This window comes from Conger conger, chromosome 2 (assembly GCF_963514075.1).
Source record: "Conger conger chromosome 2, fConCon1.1, whole genome shotgun sequence".
Taxonomy (NCBI): domain Eukaryota; kingdom Metazoa; phylum Chordata; class Actinopteri; order Anguilliformes; family Congridae; genus Conger; species Conger conger.
In genome coordinates this window covers 62,976,609-62,995,314 of record NC_083761.1, presented here as the reverse complement: position 1 = coordinate 62,995,314, position 18,706 = coordinate 62,976,609, and the positions used below count along the sequence as shown (strand labels likewise).

Here is an 18,706-nt window from a genome sequence, read left to right as displayed (position 1 = left end):
AGTATTTTTTAATGTATTTCCCCAGCATGTCTGAGATAGTTACAGATCACAGTTTGAAGCTAGTATCATCTGTGGTTTTATATCGCCCCCTGATGGTTCATAAAAGTAAGACGGTTAGTAATATTGTTCTGTCCATGGCCCTCATGGTCACTCGGAGGTCTGGTTCTGAGACAGTAGTCCATTGAGTGTAGTCTGGTTGCACTTAGTATTGTGTATTGATGGGCTGGTGGAGTTGCATTGTTTATCCAAATCAAGTGCAAGTCTGTGCTATGAATCCTATTTCCTTTTTTTGTGAGTTAAAATTTTAAAAAGTCTTTTTTTTTCATCAACAGATTAATATGCATGTAAGTTCTCTTCATATGCACTACCTGAACATTTGCATACATCTCTGTATGAATATAGTACGAATACTATTTATGTATTTGCACAATAGAATTTTAACCATGAAAATCATAATGGTGTTTTGGCATTTCAAACACGTTAATTGCATTTCAATTTCTAAACTGGCTGAATAGAAATGGAATGGACCCATTAGTAGTGATCACATTGCAGATGGCAGCAGCCATTGGTGAAGCTGAGATTCTCCAGTGCCCATTCCCCATCACATGCCATCAATGCACAGGCTGGGTGGAGGAGACGGAGAGACAGAAAACACCTCCAATTAGACTGAACCAAATTATCAAACGCCTCAAAAACACATATTTGGCCCATTGGGATAAAACTACTGAAACACAAAACAAACTGGAATGCTATTGGGCCATATCTGTTCACCGTTAAATGTAAAACAGAGGGAGATCCTGAAAGGGCCGACACAGGCAAACCTGGCTAGCCAGGGAAGACAGACTGTGCAATCAGTGTACAGGCAATGAGGTTGAGACAGAGATTTATTTAAGATTTTTATATTGTACACATTACAATCAAGAAAGGGAAGAATTCTTTAAAAATATAAACATAATTATCCCCAACTTCCAAAATATGAGAGACCATGAAAAATTGGAGAAGGTCCAACAGCCCCACAAGCAGCCAGATATGTAGCCACATGCCACAAGATGAGGGAGATAAAGAGAACACTCTCTATTTGTAATGTATGTATTTGAGGATATCTGAATTAATGTTAATTTATTTACTTAATTGCCATTTTGTTAATCTATTTTAAAGATTTTTGTATAATTAGTTATTTATTTATTTTATTTCATGATGAATAAATATTATATAATTTTTTTATGTTCTTCAAAACTGTAAGTGTTAATGCATGTTATTTAGAGAGAGAGAGAGAGAGAGAGAGAGAGTGAGAGAGAGAGAGAGAGAGAGAGAGACAGGCAGAGAATGTATAAACTTATAAGGTCTGTGTATGAACATGGCATCATGGATAATAACGCAATCCATTTTCAGCGGCAGTCTGCACTAGGCTATGCTATTCCCTCTGTTTCATAAAATGTATCCAAAACATCCACATCAACCAACTCCAATATCTTTCTCTAACTTCTATAACCACCAAAACATAAAATATTTCTGAAATCGTCAAAAAAATACAGAGCTAGTAAAATGAACAGATGTACAAATCACAGCGCTAAACATCATTGACGGAAACCTGCAAATAATGTGATGAAAGCAGTCATTTACAGAGGCTGGAGAGTAAAGCATCATTGAGTTTATGCACGCCTTGATGGGAGGGGGAGTTTTTAGGACAGAAATAGAATAGAGCTGAGGACACTGTGTTACAGCCAGTCTGCCTTTACCTGGACCATCACTTCTCACATCCGCCCTGTAGATGATCCAAATTTATCACACAGGCACAGCACACATATTGACTGTCTACATTATGCAAAAAGAATGCCGCCATTTTGGACAACGCATGACATTGTACAAGAACACAGAGATCAAACTCTGAAGAAGTGAAGTATGCAGACCTCCTATCCCTTCAAAGTATTTGTAAAGTTTACAGATTTCTGTTATCCACCATCAAGCAAATGTAAAAAAATATATATCCAAATAATGCTTTGGCCAAAGTTGTTCTCAGCATCATGTTTATTTTCGTATTTCTCCCGTGTGTTGTTAGCCTCTGCAGGGGACCATGTCAGTCGTCCACCAGCATAGTCATGCTGAGGACTACAGAGGAGCTACAATACAGTTCACATTTTGAAAATATTCCACAATTTTTCCAATTGACAACAGCAGATGACCTTTCCCTGCCATTGCATCCTCTTCAAAAACAACGTCATTACTGTATGATGTGTTCATTTTATTAGTCAGTTACACAATACATCAGTCACCAGACCTGTTTGGGACATTTCTACCAGTTTCAGGCAAAACATTTAATACAAATATGTTTTACAAGGCCTGCAAGACAACCATGTCATTGTTCAACCCCCTCCCCCACACATTCTGCTGAATCACTGATTTGATACTGAGAACAGCCATGGGCATCTGTATGTATTTTGTTGTAAAGGGGAATATGGAGTAAAGTAGGAGTATTCACAGTAGAAATGTATTTTAAAAGTGAATTTCAATTCTTTCAGTTGACAGTAGGCAAAAGTATTGGGACAGTGATGCCTTTTTTGTTGTTTTGCCTCTGTATTCCAGCACATTAGATTTGAAATAAAACAATGAACATGAGTCTAAAGTGCAGACAACACCAAAAATGGTTGCTAATAGATTCATGTTAATCTCCAGTAATTTTACTGACAAATTATAAAATGCAGAAGCTGGCTCCCAGATACTGGGAACCATAGATAACGTTCCACAAAATGTAACAAACCAACACCCTAATTTTTTGTCTGATCCTTGAAACAGAAGAATACATAGCATAGTCTCAGCATGTACAGGAAACACTAATTACCATATACTATTAATCTGCCTTAGGCATGGTTGAATGCTGAATTCATTCATGAGAAAAGTATGAAAGGCAAATATGCCAATTAAAATGAATAGTACGATGATTCATGATTAACACTTTAACACTCGTTAAAACATTTTTCTCTGACTCATTCACTACCTGCCCGGCACATTATTCTTCTTGATGATATATTCTTTTTTTCTGAAAATGATCATCCTTCATGAAACAAACCTCAATGACAAATGATCAGAAAAAAGAGTGTAGTATCTCCTCCCCTCTCAGTGTCTGCTGTCACCAAGGAAACAGGGAGGCCGATTGAAAAAGGAAGGACACGCACACAAAGGGAAGAATTATGAAGCTGAAAACGGGCTGGTTTAAAATAGCCAGTCCGTATGAGGTAACGCAGTGTAAAGATGTGAGATGGAAATGCATGAATGTGTGCTTGATTAACAAGTCAACAATGGCTGTAGGAGGTGACCTTCAGAACAGCTGCCTGCATCTCAGGCCCTGAGCAATGTAGTCCCTCACACTCACTTCAAACACTGTGCTCTCATCTCTCGGCAGAGACTTGACGAACGATACTGAGACCCTCTGGGTTCCACCACTCTGTGTCTCTGAAGGACGCCTATATTCTACAGTGTGGGTACTGTATGAAAAAGATTTGTGTTTTTCTAAATTAAAACAAGGCAAACTCCTCATAAACTGGCAATGCCATTATCCCAGTACCCACGATTCTGATTTATACCTCTCTGCATTTCGCTAGCACAGTATTGTCAAGTATGGCAATGCCCCCTTGAATTAAGAGGAGAGACATTAATCTCTTGGAAATACTTTGTTCTTTTAAAAGCTGTGCTTTTAAAAGAGCTAATAGCACTGCAACCCCCCTGGGTCTTAGCATCACGCTGCGGCTGGACACTACAGTCAGGGAGCCACAATGCTGCTCTCATTTTAGTTCATGGTCTGTCAGACCCTCGCCAATAAGCTGATATATGGCCAAACAAGTAGCATCCAGTCAGCACAGGAACACTGCAGGCTGCAGATCAATAAGGTTCTTTATGCTCAGAAAAGCCCTATAAGCCCTAATGATTTTCTGTTAATATCATTTGCAAGGTATGCATGTCCATATGGCGAGATCTCTTTTAAGATCATAAAAACTGGAGCGTTTCCTCTCTCTTATTCAGACCTCGAATGTAATTCCATTCACAATACAATTACAATACAATAACGCATGTGCCTTAAGGACCAAGTATTCAATGAGACAAGACGCTTCTCAGTGCTTTGTTAAGAGGATTTTATTTTGGTAAAGTTGCTCAATAACAAAATATAAGAGATTTTTTTTTGCTTTACAGTTGTATTAATAACTTGTTTAGAAATTTGTTTGGTTTAACAGACCATGCCATGAAACCATATCAATCATATTCTTAAACACGATTAATTAAAAGTCTATACTTTTCCAATAATAATTAATTTAATTCAGCATTTTCATCAACCATCGACTTTCATAAGAGCAAAAAATGTATCAGACATTGTCTCACTACATTTTCACAAAATCTTACGGCATTTAGATAACTAAGATCTGGCTGCAGAAACTGACAAAACATTTATTCTGTAAATTTTTATCTCTAGTCCCTTTATCTCTTTCTGACTTTTTACACTAACATACAAGACCCCTGCAACTCATTACAGTGATACTTTACTTATTTTAGAATATTAGCTTTAGCGATTTATTTTATTTAGGAATGATCTTACATTTTCTTTTGGAAAAGTATGTTCATAAGCAATTCAATGTAAGGCTAGGCAATTACATCTCAAAGGCTGCCTTTCTCTCCACAGGTCAATGACCAAATCCTGAAAACCAGTAAATACTGCACATAACTTAGAAGCAGGTAGACTAAGGGGAATGTATGTGGAACAAATTACAGGAAATCACCATCACAACACCAGTATTTATTGTGCTTTAAAAACAATGCCCTGCATGAAGTAAATAACAACGAAATAAGCTAGGGTGCTTGCGCCCCAATATGTCCACATAATCAATCCCTTTGCCAATATGAGGAACCAGGAGAAAATGTTTCCAACATTTACAAAAAGTATAGTTAGTATTCTCAATTAGTTTAATTTACGATCTTTAAATATGGTTAACTTTCCAATAGCCTGATCTAAAGACAGGCCACTCTAATCAACTGAGATCTTTAAAAAGTACTGTTTTCCAGTGACATTTTCAAGAAATGAAAGAGATGCAACACAGCATATGGGGCAACAAGGGCACCTGGACAGTGATGAAGGAGGCAAGCAGTGTCAGTGCAAAAATAAATCACCACCAGGTAAAGGCAACATGAAGAACATACGTTCAAATGCTAATTAGGATAAGGAAAGATGTAATAACACCTCCGGTTTCCTGTCATCAGCATCCAAGTGATGGCACATTGAAAAGCAGTGGTACAGTGACATACCCAAATGACACAATGCAACATATTCAAATGAAACCAAATAATTGCAATGTACAAGCTAAAATACACACATTTTCTCAATTTGTCTCAGATTCCATATCTTGGGACAATTTTGTTGTGATGCATAATAAATAACATAAAATATATAATAAATAATGGTAAACTGGACAAACAGGACTTCTATGAATGACCTTGGCTTGTTTTTAAGTTTAATTTATGCTCAGAAATGTGATTAACGCAAATACATTTTTTGGAGTGATAGCAATGATAACGTACAAAGCGGTGTAGAAAAAAATCAGGGCATTGTGGTTTGTCTTTCTTTGGCAGACCATACAATTTACCCAGACAATCTGTAAATTTGCTCAATGAAAATGAGGCTATAATTTGGTCTTGTGATATGCTAATGAACTTAATTAGGACACTTCAAATATTCGGATGATTTGCATCTACAGTATGCACTGATCCCCAACAGAAAACTTATGTTGAGTTCACTTTTCTAGTATTTGATAATGAAGAAGAAAAGCATTTCAGATGTGATCTATATACTGTAGTATTGTCTTCAGAAAATAAGACAGGAGCTTGCAGGTTTTTAAGTGAGGCGTTGTTGCTATACCATTGGGTAAACACTAACATGAACTAACCCAAAGCGACTTCATAAATAGATACAGGCATCTATATTTATGCCACAGTTAGGACAGGCAATATTAGGTGATGTGGAAATAATTATTTCCACTGGAATCTTGCTTGCATAGCTGGGGACATGTTCTAGATTGTACATATTGTTAAAGAGCAACTGTAAACTAGATACTGTGCTTTAATTAGGCTGATATTTTATTTTAATATATTACCACTTAATCCAGTCGTATACAGATATAAAAAATGAACTAAAATACTTAATCTTGCCAACAGACTCCTTTTCGGTGTTCGTATGAACAACAACTACAAATAAGTGTTAAATGAAAATTACAATCTGTAAGCAACCTTTTCAGGTTTACAGTAATTAACTGCATGCGTATCATGTTATGTTCTCTAAATTCTCATGGTCATTCTGCACCAGATTTTTAAAACTATTGGTTTTACAGTAGTGCTTTTTAAAACTGCACAACAAATGATTTATAAAGAGTTTAAATTGATGTCAGTTTGTTTACTGCTCAAAGGATGTCGTTTCAGCAAACAGGACAGCAATGTGTCTTGGTTTCCCTGTTCTTCAGAAAATGACTCCATAAAAAAGGTGAAATATCCCTCAGGGATAAACAAAAGTTCCATTCCATGTTACACCTCCAAAAAATAATAAATGGAAAAACTGTAATTTGATAAAGGGTGGAATGAAGGGAGAACACAGCCAACCCTGTGATTACACATTTGCAAGATAGTATTAAACCAACTGTTAGCACCACACAGGAAAGGTGTCATGCATTATTAAACACAGCAAATGCTTCAGATAAACAATAGCAAAACAACCTCTTCATATAAACACAAATAAATGCGACTTGCGAGGTGATGAGTACACTTTGTTGCATCAGCTCTGTACTTGGTGATAGGGATTATTGTCTGCCAGAAGCGAGGCACAGATTCTCCGCTGGGATGACCCTTCTGAACATGCCTTATGCTCATTAGTGAGATCCCACAAAACGTACACATTCAGCTGCCAATACACAAAAAGCCCTTCTTTTGGAACGCACTTTTGATTCCCCGACCCCTCCCTTATCAGTTTGCATTTGTGAAGTACTACCACTGAATACTCACACAGGATTGTGAAACCACTAGAATGGCCATTGTGACAGGGGTGCACCCTGAAATAAATGGCGAAAATGTCTCAACCTCATCACAAAAATGACCATTTCTGCCCTTCACAAATCCAACAAAGATCCTGACATTTTGGAGCATGTGTCACAGCAGGGCTAAAGGAAGTGCCACTGGCTTCTCCGATTCCACATTTTCCCCATTGTGGAATTAGGCTGAGAAAACTAAACCACCTTCTTCTTGGACAGCAGTAACATCATAACGTTTTCCTCTCAAGACAGATCATATTATGGCGTTGGAGCTTTTGCTTTAATATTTCACAGCAAAAGCACAGAATGGATGGATGCGATTTTCAGGAAATTATCATTAAAAATCAAACAAAACCAACATACTTTTATTTACAAACAAAGAGGTGAACATAGTTTCCATTTATTTATGCACTTAACAGATTCTATGCGATGGCTTCTATTGGCATGAACAGTTCATTGGTATCACAGTGCTTGCTCAGACAATCAAATGAAAGTTCTGGCATGTGTGTTTATGTACATTACAGAATAAAAATTTCAAAAAAAAGGGGGGAGGGGGGGATAATTTGATGCACTAACATAAACAGATTAAATAAACTCAAAAGTAAATACATTTGTATAAGACTTATACACCAAGTCAATCACACTCATTAACAGAACACACACTTTCCATTTGGTTTCATCAGCAGAAGCCTGTTTGACCAGTGTTCCTATGCATTCCCCAGCCATCACATAAGCGCTGTGTGTGAGGCCTGCCTCACCCGCACCCACCCCGCAGTCCCGCTGCTCTGCGTTTCAGTACAAATGCTCTACATTACCAACCTTCACACCAAACGTATTGTTCCCTTCACTGAGGAGGGAGGACTTCATGCGTTCGACCGCACGGCCCAGCACCCACACCGCCTGGGCGGGAGGGAGCGGGCAGAGTGGCAGAAGTCATGGAGCCGCTCCGCCCTTTTTGGACAGTCCCTCTGCACCCGGAGGGTGGCGAGCTGGGAGTGAGCTGTGGAGGAGACACCCCGCATTAGTCTCCCGGTCCCTTTCTCAGGGGGTCGATGTCCTGTACTGGCCTACTGTCCTCCCCCCTGGAGCTCCCTATCAGAGCAGGCTTTTAAGGCTGGGGGGAGGGAGGGAGGGGGGGGGTCACCAGATGCAACCCCAAGGCTACCGGGGAGCATTCAGTCAAGGGCGATCTACCTTCAGTGGATCAACTCTACTTCTGTTCAAATGATCTGGAAATACTCATGTGAAATGGAAAGAGACAAATAAGCTCCACAATATCGGTAATAATGAGAATGGAAAGGACATGGGGAAAGGTGGATGAAGGCTGGTTAAGTTCAGTCCCTCTGAAATGTGCGGAGTCATGTTACAGGGGCCTGCTTTCCCTTTCAGGCTCCCTGCCACTGCAGTCCAGGCTCCTCTGTCCAAAGTGCAGGTCAAGAGAGGGTTTAAATAAGCACAGGGGAGAGCTTCTCCCCACACCCTCTTCTTTGAGTTTTGCTTTTAATAGTTGTTTCCTAGGTTCTGACTATCCCATCCTGCTACTCGCATGGACGGTGGTTTCTCTTCCAAGCCCATAGAGGCCGGCGAAAAGCACCGTCAGCCAGGCAAACAGACCTTCCCGGCAAACAGCAGTCCCACTATGGTGAAGAAGATGGACAGCACAAAGAGTACGTACGAAGACCCCACCACTGTGTTGTTGGGTAACTTATACGGCTGTCCTCCGACTTCATTGATGTAAAATCCTATTGGGAAAATGAGGGCGGCCATGCAGAACAGGATCACTGCAGGAGAGAAAGAGAAACGCAGAGGTTAAAGCTCGGCATTGCCTCCTCCACCAGAGCCTGCTCTGACGCATACAGATTCACAATCCACTTCCACAACACAAGGAAAACAACCATGCATATAGGGCAGCTTATTTAACACCCGCTCTTAAGCCAGACTCATGTGCCTTTGAAACGCACGCTATGAAAAGACTGAAGTGAGAATAAACCACGGACAACATAACCAATGTGTTTATATCCCTTCAATAGGTTATTGCTGATGACTAATTTTATTTTTATTTATACATTTAAAAAAAAGAGAAAACATTTCTTAGTAGCTACATCAGAATAAGAAGATCCCAAAAGGCTGTGAACAAATGCATTACGTGACGTGCTACACAGTAATCTAATGTGATTAGTAATCATCAATGTGTGGGTTAAACCAGCTCATCACCACATTACATGCTTCGATTACTACAACTCAAGTATTCTCTCCTATACCCAACCACAATATATCCATCCCACCACTAATTACCTGTGATTATGTCGGTCCTGAAAAACATGTGACTCAAGTGTAAACATCATTTTCATGAATCCTTTATTTGTCACAACGAGGTGACATTGGGTGAGGCGGTAAAAGCAATCGTCTGGCAGTCGGACAGTTGCCGGTTCGATCCTGCCCTGGGTGTGTCAGTGTCCCTGAACAAGACACCTAACCCCTGTTGGAGTGTGAGTGTGTGTATAAATAAATGAGAAGCATCACTTGTACAGTGCTTTGGATAAAGGCGCTATATAAATGGCAACCATTTACCATTTACCAGTGAGCCCTGAGCACAGAGCGTAATAAGAACAGAAGAATAAAAACAAAAACCTTGTGAAAGGAAACCTAGACATGTACAAGGACACATTATGAACATGCAGGAATATTCACACACTGCAAGGGAACACCAAGGATCAGGAACAAAACCACTCTCAGATTACAGAGTGAATCTGAGCCACAGACCATGCACTCAAGTTCTAATTTGCACTCAAAATTATTCCTGGAACAAGGAGCACAGAAACTAAAAGCAGGTTTAGGTTTACCCATGCTAGCAGAGGGATGAGGACCCAGGCAAAGCCATGACAGAGTTCACTCCAAGACTGATTTTATTCCAGCTCAATCTTAGGTTTAAATATGAGGGCCATTTCTGAGGGACAGCTTTTTATAGATGCTCAAGTGTTAATAGTGTTCAGGGCGGACCATCCCACATAATGGAGTGGGTGCAGTGATGAGTTTGGAAATTGGCATCAGTAATAAACCGAAGAGCATGATGGTATATTGTATCCAAGGGCTTTAGAACCGTGGATGAGACGCATGTGGATTATGCCACAGTCTAGTACTGGCAGGAAAGTGGCTTGAACAATCCTTTTCATACTATCCTTACTTCTGTGAAAAAAATATTTCAATTTCTTAGTGAGACCGTCTATAAGTGGGTTGAATGATAGCTTGTCATCACAGTAAATCTCTAGACACTTAACTCTAGATGACTCTTTCAATTTGTGTGCCACCAAGGATAAGGACATGTAGGTCTGGGATATTTTTAGCCTGAGCCCTAGAAAAAAAGCTGACTTTTTTCAGCATTTAAGATGACTAACAGTATAACAGTTCTGAGCGGCAGTAAAGGCACATTGTTGAAAGCCTGGCTTATCGAGGTTACAACAGTGTCATCAGCATGTAGGCCTAGATGAAGCTGAAAATTAAACCATAAGCCAAAGTCATTTATATAAATTGTAAAAAGGACAGGGAACCAAAATTTCCCAGACAGAAGGGCTCACAATTGTTTCCTTAACCTAGTGGTTCTAGTGGTTTCACAATCCTTATACTAACATTTTAGCTTGGCAGGAAAGCTCCGAGGTACAGTAACTGAAATCACTACCTGGGTCACTACCTTAATCGAGAGGGACTACCGCGGCTAATTTCCATAACTGGTAGCTACAACAAAATATATATGAATAGATTTGTGCGAAGGGTTCTAGCACAGCATACTTTTCATTAGGAACAAATTTGTTTCTGTTTATTTTTAAGCAAGTGGCAATACTTGCTGCCATTTTAATGGGCAGTTTCACAACATTAACAGGGACAACACCGCTTAACTATTTATGTGTGAAAATAGGAATCTAGTTGTGAAGAGGCACTTGGGGGAAAAATAGACATGCAAACCAGATATCCATTGTAATTGCAGAAACTGCTTTCCTAAGATTAAAATAGAGTGGTACAAATCAATTCAGAAGCATTCATCAGCAAGGTAATTGCATCCTATGGTGTTACACTCTATGATCAAATGTCCCCGTTTCTAAGAAAATACAAATCTTGGGAGAAAAAATAGCCATTGGGCTGAGATGTCATCTAAGATCCTGTGTCCTTCCACAGGTAATTTCATAATCCACCACTGAGCGAAAAGTTACAAATCAGATCACGTCATGCAGGTAGGTAGTGGACCAAAAAGCCCCCCCACGTAACGCAATTTATGTAGCTGCATTAAAGCATGCGGCATCTTAAAAGTTCAATTTTTCCCACCAATTGTTATTTTTCTCCCCAATTTGGAAGTGAAAATTGTGTCTCACACACAGCAGGAGCAGTGCATTGGGTCCCGTAATGGTGTGATTGCTTTACGCCCTGCTGTCCTCAGTGCTGGAGGAGAGGCTCCTCTCGCTAGTGGCTGTGCCTGGTGCAGCAGTAACCCCAGGAACACAAGACTGGAACCTGAGTCTATAGGCCCCAGCCTGCACCAACGTTGAGTGCCTTTACCAACTAAAGCTAACTGAAGAACAAACCCTTAGTGTTCAAATTATAGAGAATACATTTACCGTTTTTATTTTCATATTTAACATACTCTAGCTATTGCAAAAAAACAACCAGTTTCCTCCGTAACCAAAGCACAAATTAAGCCTATAAGCTGGAGCCATTGTAGTCTAGTCGAGTGAGTATAATAAGCATAATAATTCTCTCACCTGTCCGCGAGCTGGATTTACCGTGAGTCGTAAACTTATAGCTACAGTACCATTTGCTAATGAAGAGACACAGGCTAAGCAGTTCAAAAGCAGCAGCTACAGCAGAACAGTGCATCCCATTTAGCAAATGCTGTTTCAGAGATGTAGGCCTACTTTACATTAGATAGGTCTATGAGAGCAGTAACTGCTGAAAAGGATAGTCAAAACACTTAAAGTAACGGTGCAGGGAAGAAGCTAAACAAACAGCTGTACCATTACAGCACATCTACTGTTCAGACAAACCCATTGACATTCACAAATACATTCAGATATTTAATTACAATCCCTGCATGTCCCTTAACATCTGTGTTAAAGCCCTTCGGATGTTTCTACAGCGCACACAGTACAGAAAATGCTGGAACATTAAGGAAGTTAAGTTTGGAAGTTAGTGCTGGAAGTTAAGTTTGAAGGCTTAATGAGTTATTTATCATGAAAGATCGGATCTGAGACAGATACTGCCATCTACACGCGCTGTCCTGCTTAAACCGGCCATTTTCATTCTTTCTGATGGATTCTCTGGAGAACAATCACATACTTTTTTGTAAAACTGAGATTCATCCCATAATAATTTCATAATAATTTGCTTAAGGACACCTGATATTATATAATCTGCATTTGAGTTGATGGCACAGCTTTTAAGTGGTAGAGTAACATAAGCCCAAGAGCACCATTCTACATCCTTGTTTTTCCCCCAGGTCTGTATTTGGTAATATCCGCAAGTCAAACCTGTGAGGGACTAACCAGGAGGGAGGAAACGAGAGAGTTGAGACCAATTTAAGAGCAATATAATTAACAGAACGCTCAGAGAGCCACAGCCATGTCTACAAGGTCCACAGGTCTGTGTTTTCAGTTAAGCAAATTAAAACCATTAAACAATTCCTAAGATTCCACCGCAAAGTCCTGTCCTTCTGGGAACCGACAAGGATTTAAAATAAGTCTAACACAGCCATCTGCAGTCACCAAATCTACAGAGAATACTTTATCTTATGAGTTGAAAAACAAATAAAGTTGAATAAAACATAGTAGCACAATAAATAATGGACTCTTTCACTTTTCTTACCCTTTCCTTGAATGTTTCACTGTTTGATTTGGATTTGAATACAAATAACACACCTGTACATTGTTTAACCCTCTTCTTTCATGCTACTGAAGTCTTGTATCAGTGTATATCATCTTCATTTCTTGATTACAGCCGACTATATTAACATTTTATTGTGTTTTTCTTTTTCTTCATCAAAACTGCCCAAAAATAGAAGAGGATAATTCCAAAAGACCAAAAAGTCTATTCAACAGAGCATTTTTCCAGAATAAAGATCAATTGTAAACTATTTAAAAAGGCCAATATTCCAAATGCAAGGGTGGAAAACTGCCAAGAGAGCATGGCCACACAGCTGATTTGTGGCAGCAATAAAGGAAGTCTTTCTTTCAAATCTAGGGCAACAATTCGCTCCTTGACACCAAAACACATGCACTTGGAATGGCGTATCTGTTTTTATATGGACAAGTGCATGCGATGGCCAATATTTTAGGCCCAAGGTGCCAGCTGATCGGATTGACTTTCCAAGGCCGTCTGGCTAACCCAGCGCATTACCGAGACGTGCGCTCATGCCACTGTCTGTCCCACGCTGACAGGCCTTATGCCGACTCCGAGCTGGCCAGAACGCAGCGGTACCCCTGGCCCAGGGTCTCAGTGGCAGGCGGGGGAACCCGGATTAGATGGCCGGAGCGTGGAGTCTGCGGATAGTCGGGCCCTGCGGCTAACAAAGGCCCTCTTTCACCCGCAGTGGCTGCAGGCCAGACCCTCTCCACCGTCCACCTGCGAGACCGTACCGGCGGCTCCACCCACCTTTCACACACAGCTCAAAACAGCCTTCCGCAAACACCCAGCACCTCCAAAATAACCCATCAATGACATGCCTTGTGAGCGGGCGTGTGGAGCGCAAGAGGAATATTTAGCACTGCTTTTCGGGAGCGACTTGTTTTTTTTCCAGAGGTGTATCCGAAGAACGCTTCTGCCAAGAGAGCTTGCGTGTCTGTTCTTTGGACCTTGTGAGTAAAATGTTATCTGTGAAAAACAATGACAGTGGCACCTACCGAACTTCATTTTGCTGTGTTACAGAACAAGTTGTACGAAAAAACATTATAAGCCTACATAAAAGTCTGCTGCCTACACAAAAAAGCGAAGACATTTAGTCATCCTGAAAGAAAAAAAAAACCAGAAAAACATGATTAAAAAACAACGAACAACTGCGAGCAAAGAAAGCCATTATGACTCAACAAGGTAACTACAACAATGTCATCACCATTCAGGACCCAGTAATTACTAACTGTTCAACAATCACATTTAAATACCTTGGACAAAATAAAAATACCCAGAGCCAATGGCTGCTATTCCAAAAAGAATTATGCTACCAAATAAAATGTTTAGGTGCCAGCATCTCTCATCTCCAATGCAGAATAACACAAACTAATTTGATTATACAACGGATAATTAAAATCTTACACTTTTATTTTTCGAAATTATTGTTCAAACACTATACCGTCTGTATTCCTCACATGGTTACACCCCTCCACACCAGACTAATTTTATTTAACTGTCCTCATTTTACTTCTATCCACTGAATGTGACTTTGGGTTGCATCAACTGTGCAGGCAAATCGTAGGACTCAATTCAGATTCTCACTAGAGCTGGGCGATATAGCTATCACGGTAGTGCACCGCCAATTTTCTGAGCTAAAGTGAAACGCTTCCGGGGGGAAAAACGTCACTTGTATCTTTTCAATGTTGATCTGACAGCAACAGGGCCATGTTGTTTTCATGTGGTAGATAAAAACATGACTTCAAGGTTAAAGAGCAAACACATAAGCAATGTGTTTTTCAAAACTTAAGCAACATTGAATAGATACAAGTGATGTTTTTTTCTCCCTAGAAAAGCATTTCACTGAAGTTTGGAGATGTGTTACCACATGAAGTATGAATACAGACGAAAAGAAGGAACAAAACCTACCACCACCAGCCAGAGTTTGTTCTTATTGCGCTAAAAAACTGTGAACTATGTACCGCGATAGCTATATAGCGCAGCTCTAATTCTGAGCAAACCCTACAAGCCAACTATGAGAGAGAATAACAGAGCTATGCTAAAATTAAATATTCAGTCAATGATTCTACAATCTCAAAGCATCACAAGAAAACTCGAAAGCTCCTGGTGTGTTTCCTGAAATCTCCCACTTATCTAGCTGCATTCATCCTATAAATGAGGTATAGAGAGCATTAGTCGTGTTAAAATGTACAGATTTAAAATGACAGAACTAAGACTTCAGGAACAATGGTCCTCATGCAAGAACATTTTTGTTTTCTTATCATACATTTCTCTTACTTTTTTTGAACAAAGGGCTCATCAATTTCTACAAACACACCTAACTTCAGTCAACTGTCCTAACTGAAGCTGTCCATCAATGTCTGCTGCTGTATACAGTACTGTAGGTGGGTTCTGTCAGATAGCTGGCCAATGAGATTAACAAGAACAAGGGAAGACTGATACCTGATTGGGTAGACTGCAGTTCCTTTGTTTTTGGCAAAACATAATACTATAGCAGAACGTTGATAAACTGCCTTTTTTCTCCTATACAGCCAAATAGTAAAATATGTTTGAATGAATCTGGGTTCATATTTCATCTGCAACGCTAGTTTGAAAGTTTGACCCGACTTCTGTTTGCCAGGCCAGCTGTGCTGACATGCACTGCAAGGCTCTGGTTTACATGACTCTGAAGACAGGTCGGGACCACTAGTAAATGTTGTTTCTCCTATCTCAGAAAATGTGTGATTTAAGCAATTTAAGAACACATCTGTTCATACGAGTGGTTCTTTCATGAGGCCTAACATGAGCCACAGAAAATGACAGGAGATACCAGACTGGACCAAACTACTGATGTCACCAGCAAATGGGAACAGAAAGCCAACCAGGCTCTATGAAACAAACTCACTTCTTCAATATAACTTACTGATCTTCCTGTAATTGATCAAACGCCTTCATGGCTATAAAATAAACCGAAACAGAAATAGGATTTTACCAACTGCAGTAATAAAATATATTACAGGCCAGAAAAATCTAAGAGTTAGGAAGTACAGGAACTATGACCTTTCGCTTGAGAAACATTCTTCCAGTCCCACTGACATTCTTCCAGTCCCACTTCTCTAAGTAGATTCCTTTTTTCAAATGAACACTTCTCCAAACCTTTTAATTATAATAATGATAAACCGCTCAATTTGAAAATATAGCCTGTTATTTTCCCCCTCAGACGTGCACATAATAATATTACTGATTAAAATAATAATACAACTCATGGGCTAAAACCACTAGCCTTCTTTACAGCAATAATACAAACCAGCATAATGTTGGTTATTAATAAAGAGTGTGTGAGGCAGCAGTCTTCTGCAGCTTACACTTGCCAACCGGACCTATGACTAATGGGTTTTAATTCCAGACTGCTTTCCTCATAGATACAATTATGTAGGTACACCTATATATAGACAGACTACACATGATGCAAGTAATCAACAGTTTACAGCCGTTCCATAGCACTTGCACCCTGTATGTAAAAGGGCAAAAACCTCTGACTGGATTGAATTTGTTGCTGGCATGAAAGGGATGTTGGTGAACAAAGATGGTGGTTCAATTTCAGCACAGTGTCAGAATTATTGACCTGAAAGCAGCTTTTGTCTCCTTTACTTGCACAGGCAGGTGAAAGCTAATAAAGCCATATTGACTGCCAGAATGAAAACGTTTACAGCCTACTGTGAGACATAAATGGTGAAAATTATTCCCCCAACAATTTATTTTTCCACACATCAGAGGGCCTCTTTATTTAACAGGAGACCAGCTGCTAACCAACGAAAATGCTGAAAACATTCAGGGTTTATGTTATTTCAGGAAGCAGGGAAATTATGAGTTAAGTGAAACCTTTCTGAGAGAAAAGGCCCTTCTCAGGGCAAGAACTGAGAGTGAACAGTCTTATACCTTCACAAAATATAAACCAATCACCTCAGACAACATCCAATTGAATGTAAATATTCAAATTACATCTGTCGTCTGGGCTATGAAATTACAAGTCAGGACATGAAATATAATTGACTTGAATTTAATCTTACTGAATAAAACTAACTTTACTGGTCCTATTGTGAGGTGTAAATCTGTATTTATCTGCATTTACTCTTCGTGTACGGAACACAGAATGAAGACACCCAGCGTTAAACGTTGTGGGACTTACTTCCAGTGAAGGCGATCCAGCGGGCGTACTTGGTGGCCTCGCGCCTCCAGTGAGAGGCCACGAGCAGGCCGCAGGTGACGGTGAGGGAGACGATGCCCATGATGATGAAGAAGAGCGTGGTGACCCATTCCGGAGGCAGCCGCGGCGGGATGCAGGTCCTGTCGCGGCCGTGGATGGTCTGGCACTGCCGCACGAGGCCCACCGTCAGAGCACCTGCAACACAGCCCACCGTCAGACAACCGTCAGACCACCGTCAGACCACCGTCAGACCACCGTCAGACCACCGTCAGACCACCGTCAGACCTGCGGGAATGCCACACTGCCAGGCAGGTTTGTGTGTCTACAGCAGTTTCACAGCCTTCATATCTGCAGCCACCAGAAACGACAGTTGCAACATTGCACATTTTACTTCAGAGACCTTCAAGGCTTCGAGCGTCCATAGTGATTACATAAATACAATCATGCTCCTGGCCTTATCTTTTCAGCTGAGAAAGCCTAGATCACTTCACTGTGATGCGCCTGGGCAAGTGAACAGGTCCGTGTGGCCTGCATGGAGCTCCAGTGAAACAATTAGCCAGCCTGGTGCCATGAGCACTGACCAAGCATGCCCAGCCCACAGCTGAGCGGCCCATCTGCTCCAGTCGAGAGTCTGCCCCTCAACCCCGCTCAGCCAGACGCGTTATTACAGCCCCGACTCCCTGTCCGCCACTCAACACGTCATGCTCACAGGGATGTGCCCATTACATCTGATGCTCTCTCACACTGGGCCTTGTGAGCTGCCTATTTGAGTCCATCATACCCAGGAGAGCAACTGGTCACCCACAGCAAAAATGGTTTGCATTCAGTAACTCTCATGTACAAAACTTGAGTTAAAACCAACTGGCCCCTTAGTCACTTGTCTGATCAATCTGAAAGGCCACAGAGACGTGGTTCAGATGTCTAACTTCATCTGGAGGGGTCTGGGGAGAATCATGTGAAACAGCGCAAGTGATAATGAGAGCAGATGGTCTTCAACTGCAGCTTTGGGGCTTAGGCTCTGAAAACAGCCCATCACAGGATGCAAGGTATCATGAATACAAACAAGGACAGCCCCAACCAGGAGCAGAACAAACATCATTTACATCTTTAGCATCACGCACCTTAATGAAACTGCAATTTAGCCTATTATGTAAATCTGACTTCACCAAGACAAGCATGTTTCTCTGAGAGTGATGAGCAGAGGAAACGATCAAAAAGAAAGCCTGAGAGAAGCAGTCCTCCCCACAGGATGCAGTGCCCAATCTGTAGCAGGCTGATTTACTTCAGAATTCAGTCAAGACATCCAAGAAAACGAACACACTTCCAATCAGTGCCAACTAATCTCTCACTAACCAGTGTGCCAAGACCTTAGTATAACACCTCACTTGACAGATGGTTCTGCTACACCACAGTTTAGTTTGGCTCGTCTAAAAATAAGAATAGACCCTTGGCTACCTACTGGCTAAGGAGGACATCCATTCAGCGCTAATTAAACTTAGCTTGCTGAAACCATCTGGAGGGAGAAGGCAACAGGGCCAAAATGGCTCCTTTCCCAAAATTATTGATCAAGCAA

At 40.6% G+C, this 18,706-nt stretch overlaps 1 protein-coding gene across 1 annotated transcript in view; it reads right to left on the bottom strand.

The window, feature by feature from the left end:
- Positions 1-4,110: 4,110 nt before the first annotated feature.
- LOC133111401 (uncharacterized protein C16orf52 homolog B) overlaps positions 4,111-18,706 on the bottom strand; it is a 30,702-nt gene continuing 16,106 nt past the window's right edge. The window contains exons 2-3 of the mRNA XM_061221737.1: positions 17,116-17,328; positions 4,111-8,839 (exon numbers count right to left, since the gene is read on the bottom strand). Of these exons, the coding sequence (XP_061077721.1) occupies positions 8,655-8,839; positions 17,116-17,328 (398 nt within the window). The 3' untranslated portion in view covers positions 4,111-8,654. The remainder of the gene's footprint in view (positions 8,840-17,115; positions 17,329-18,706) is intronic.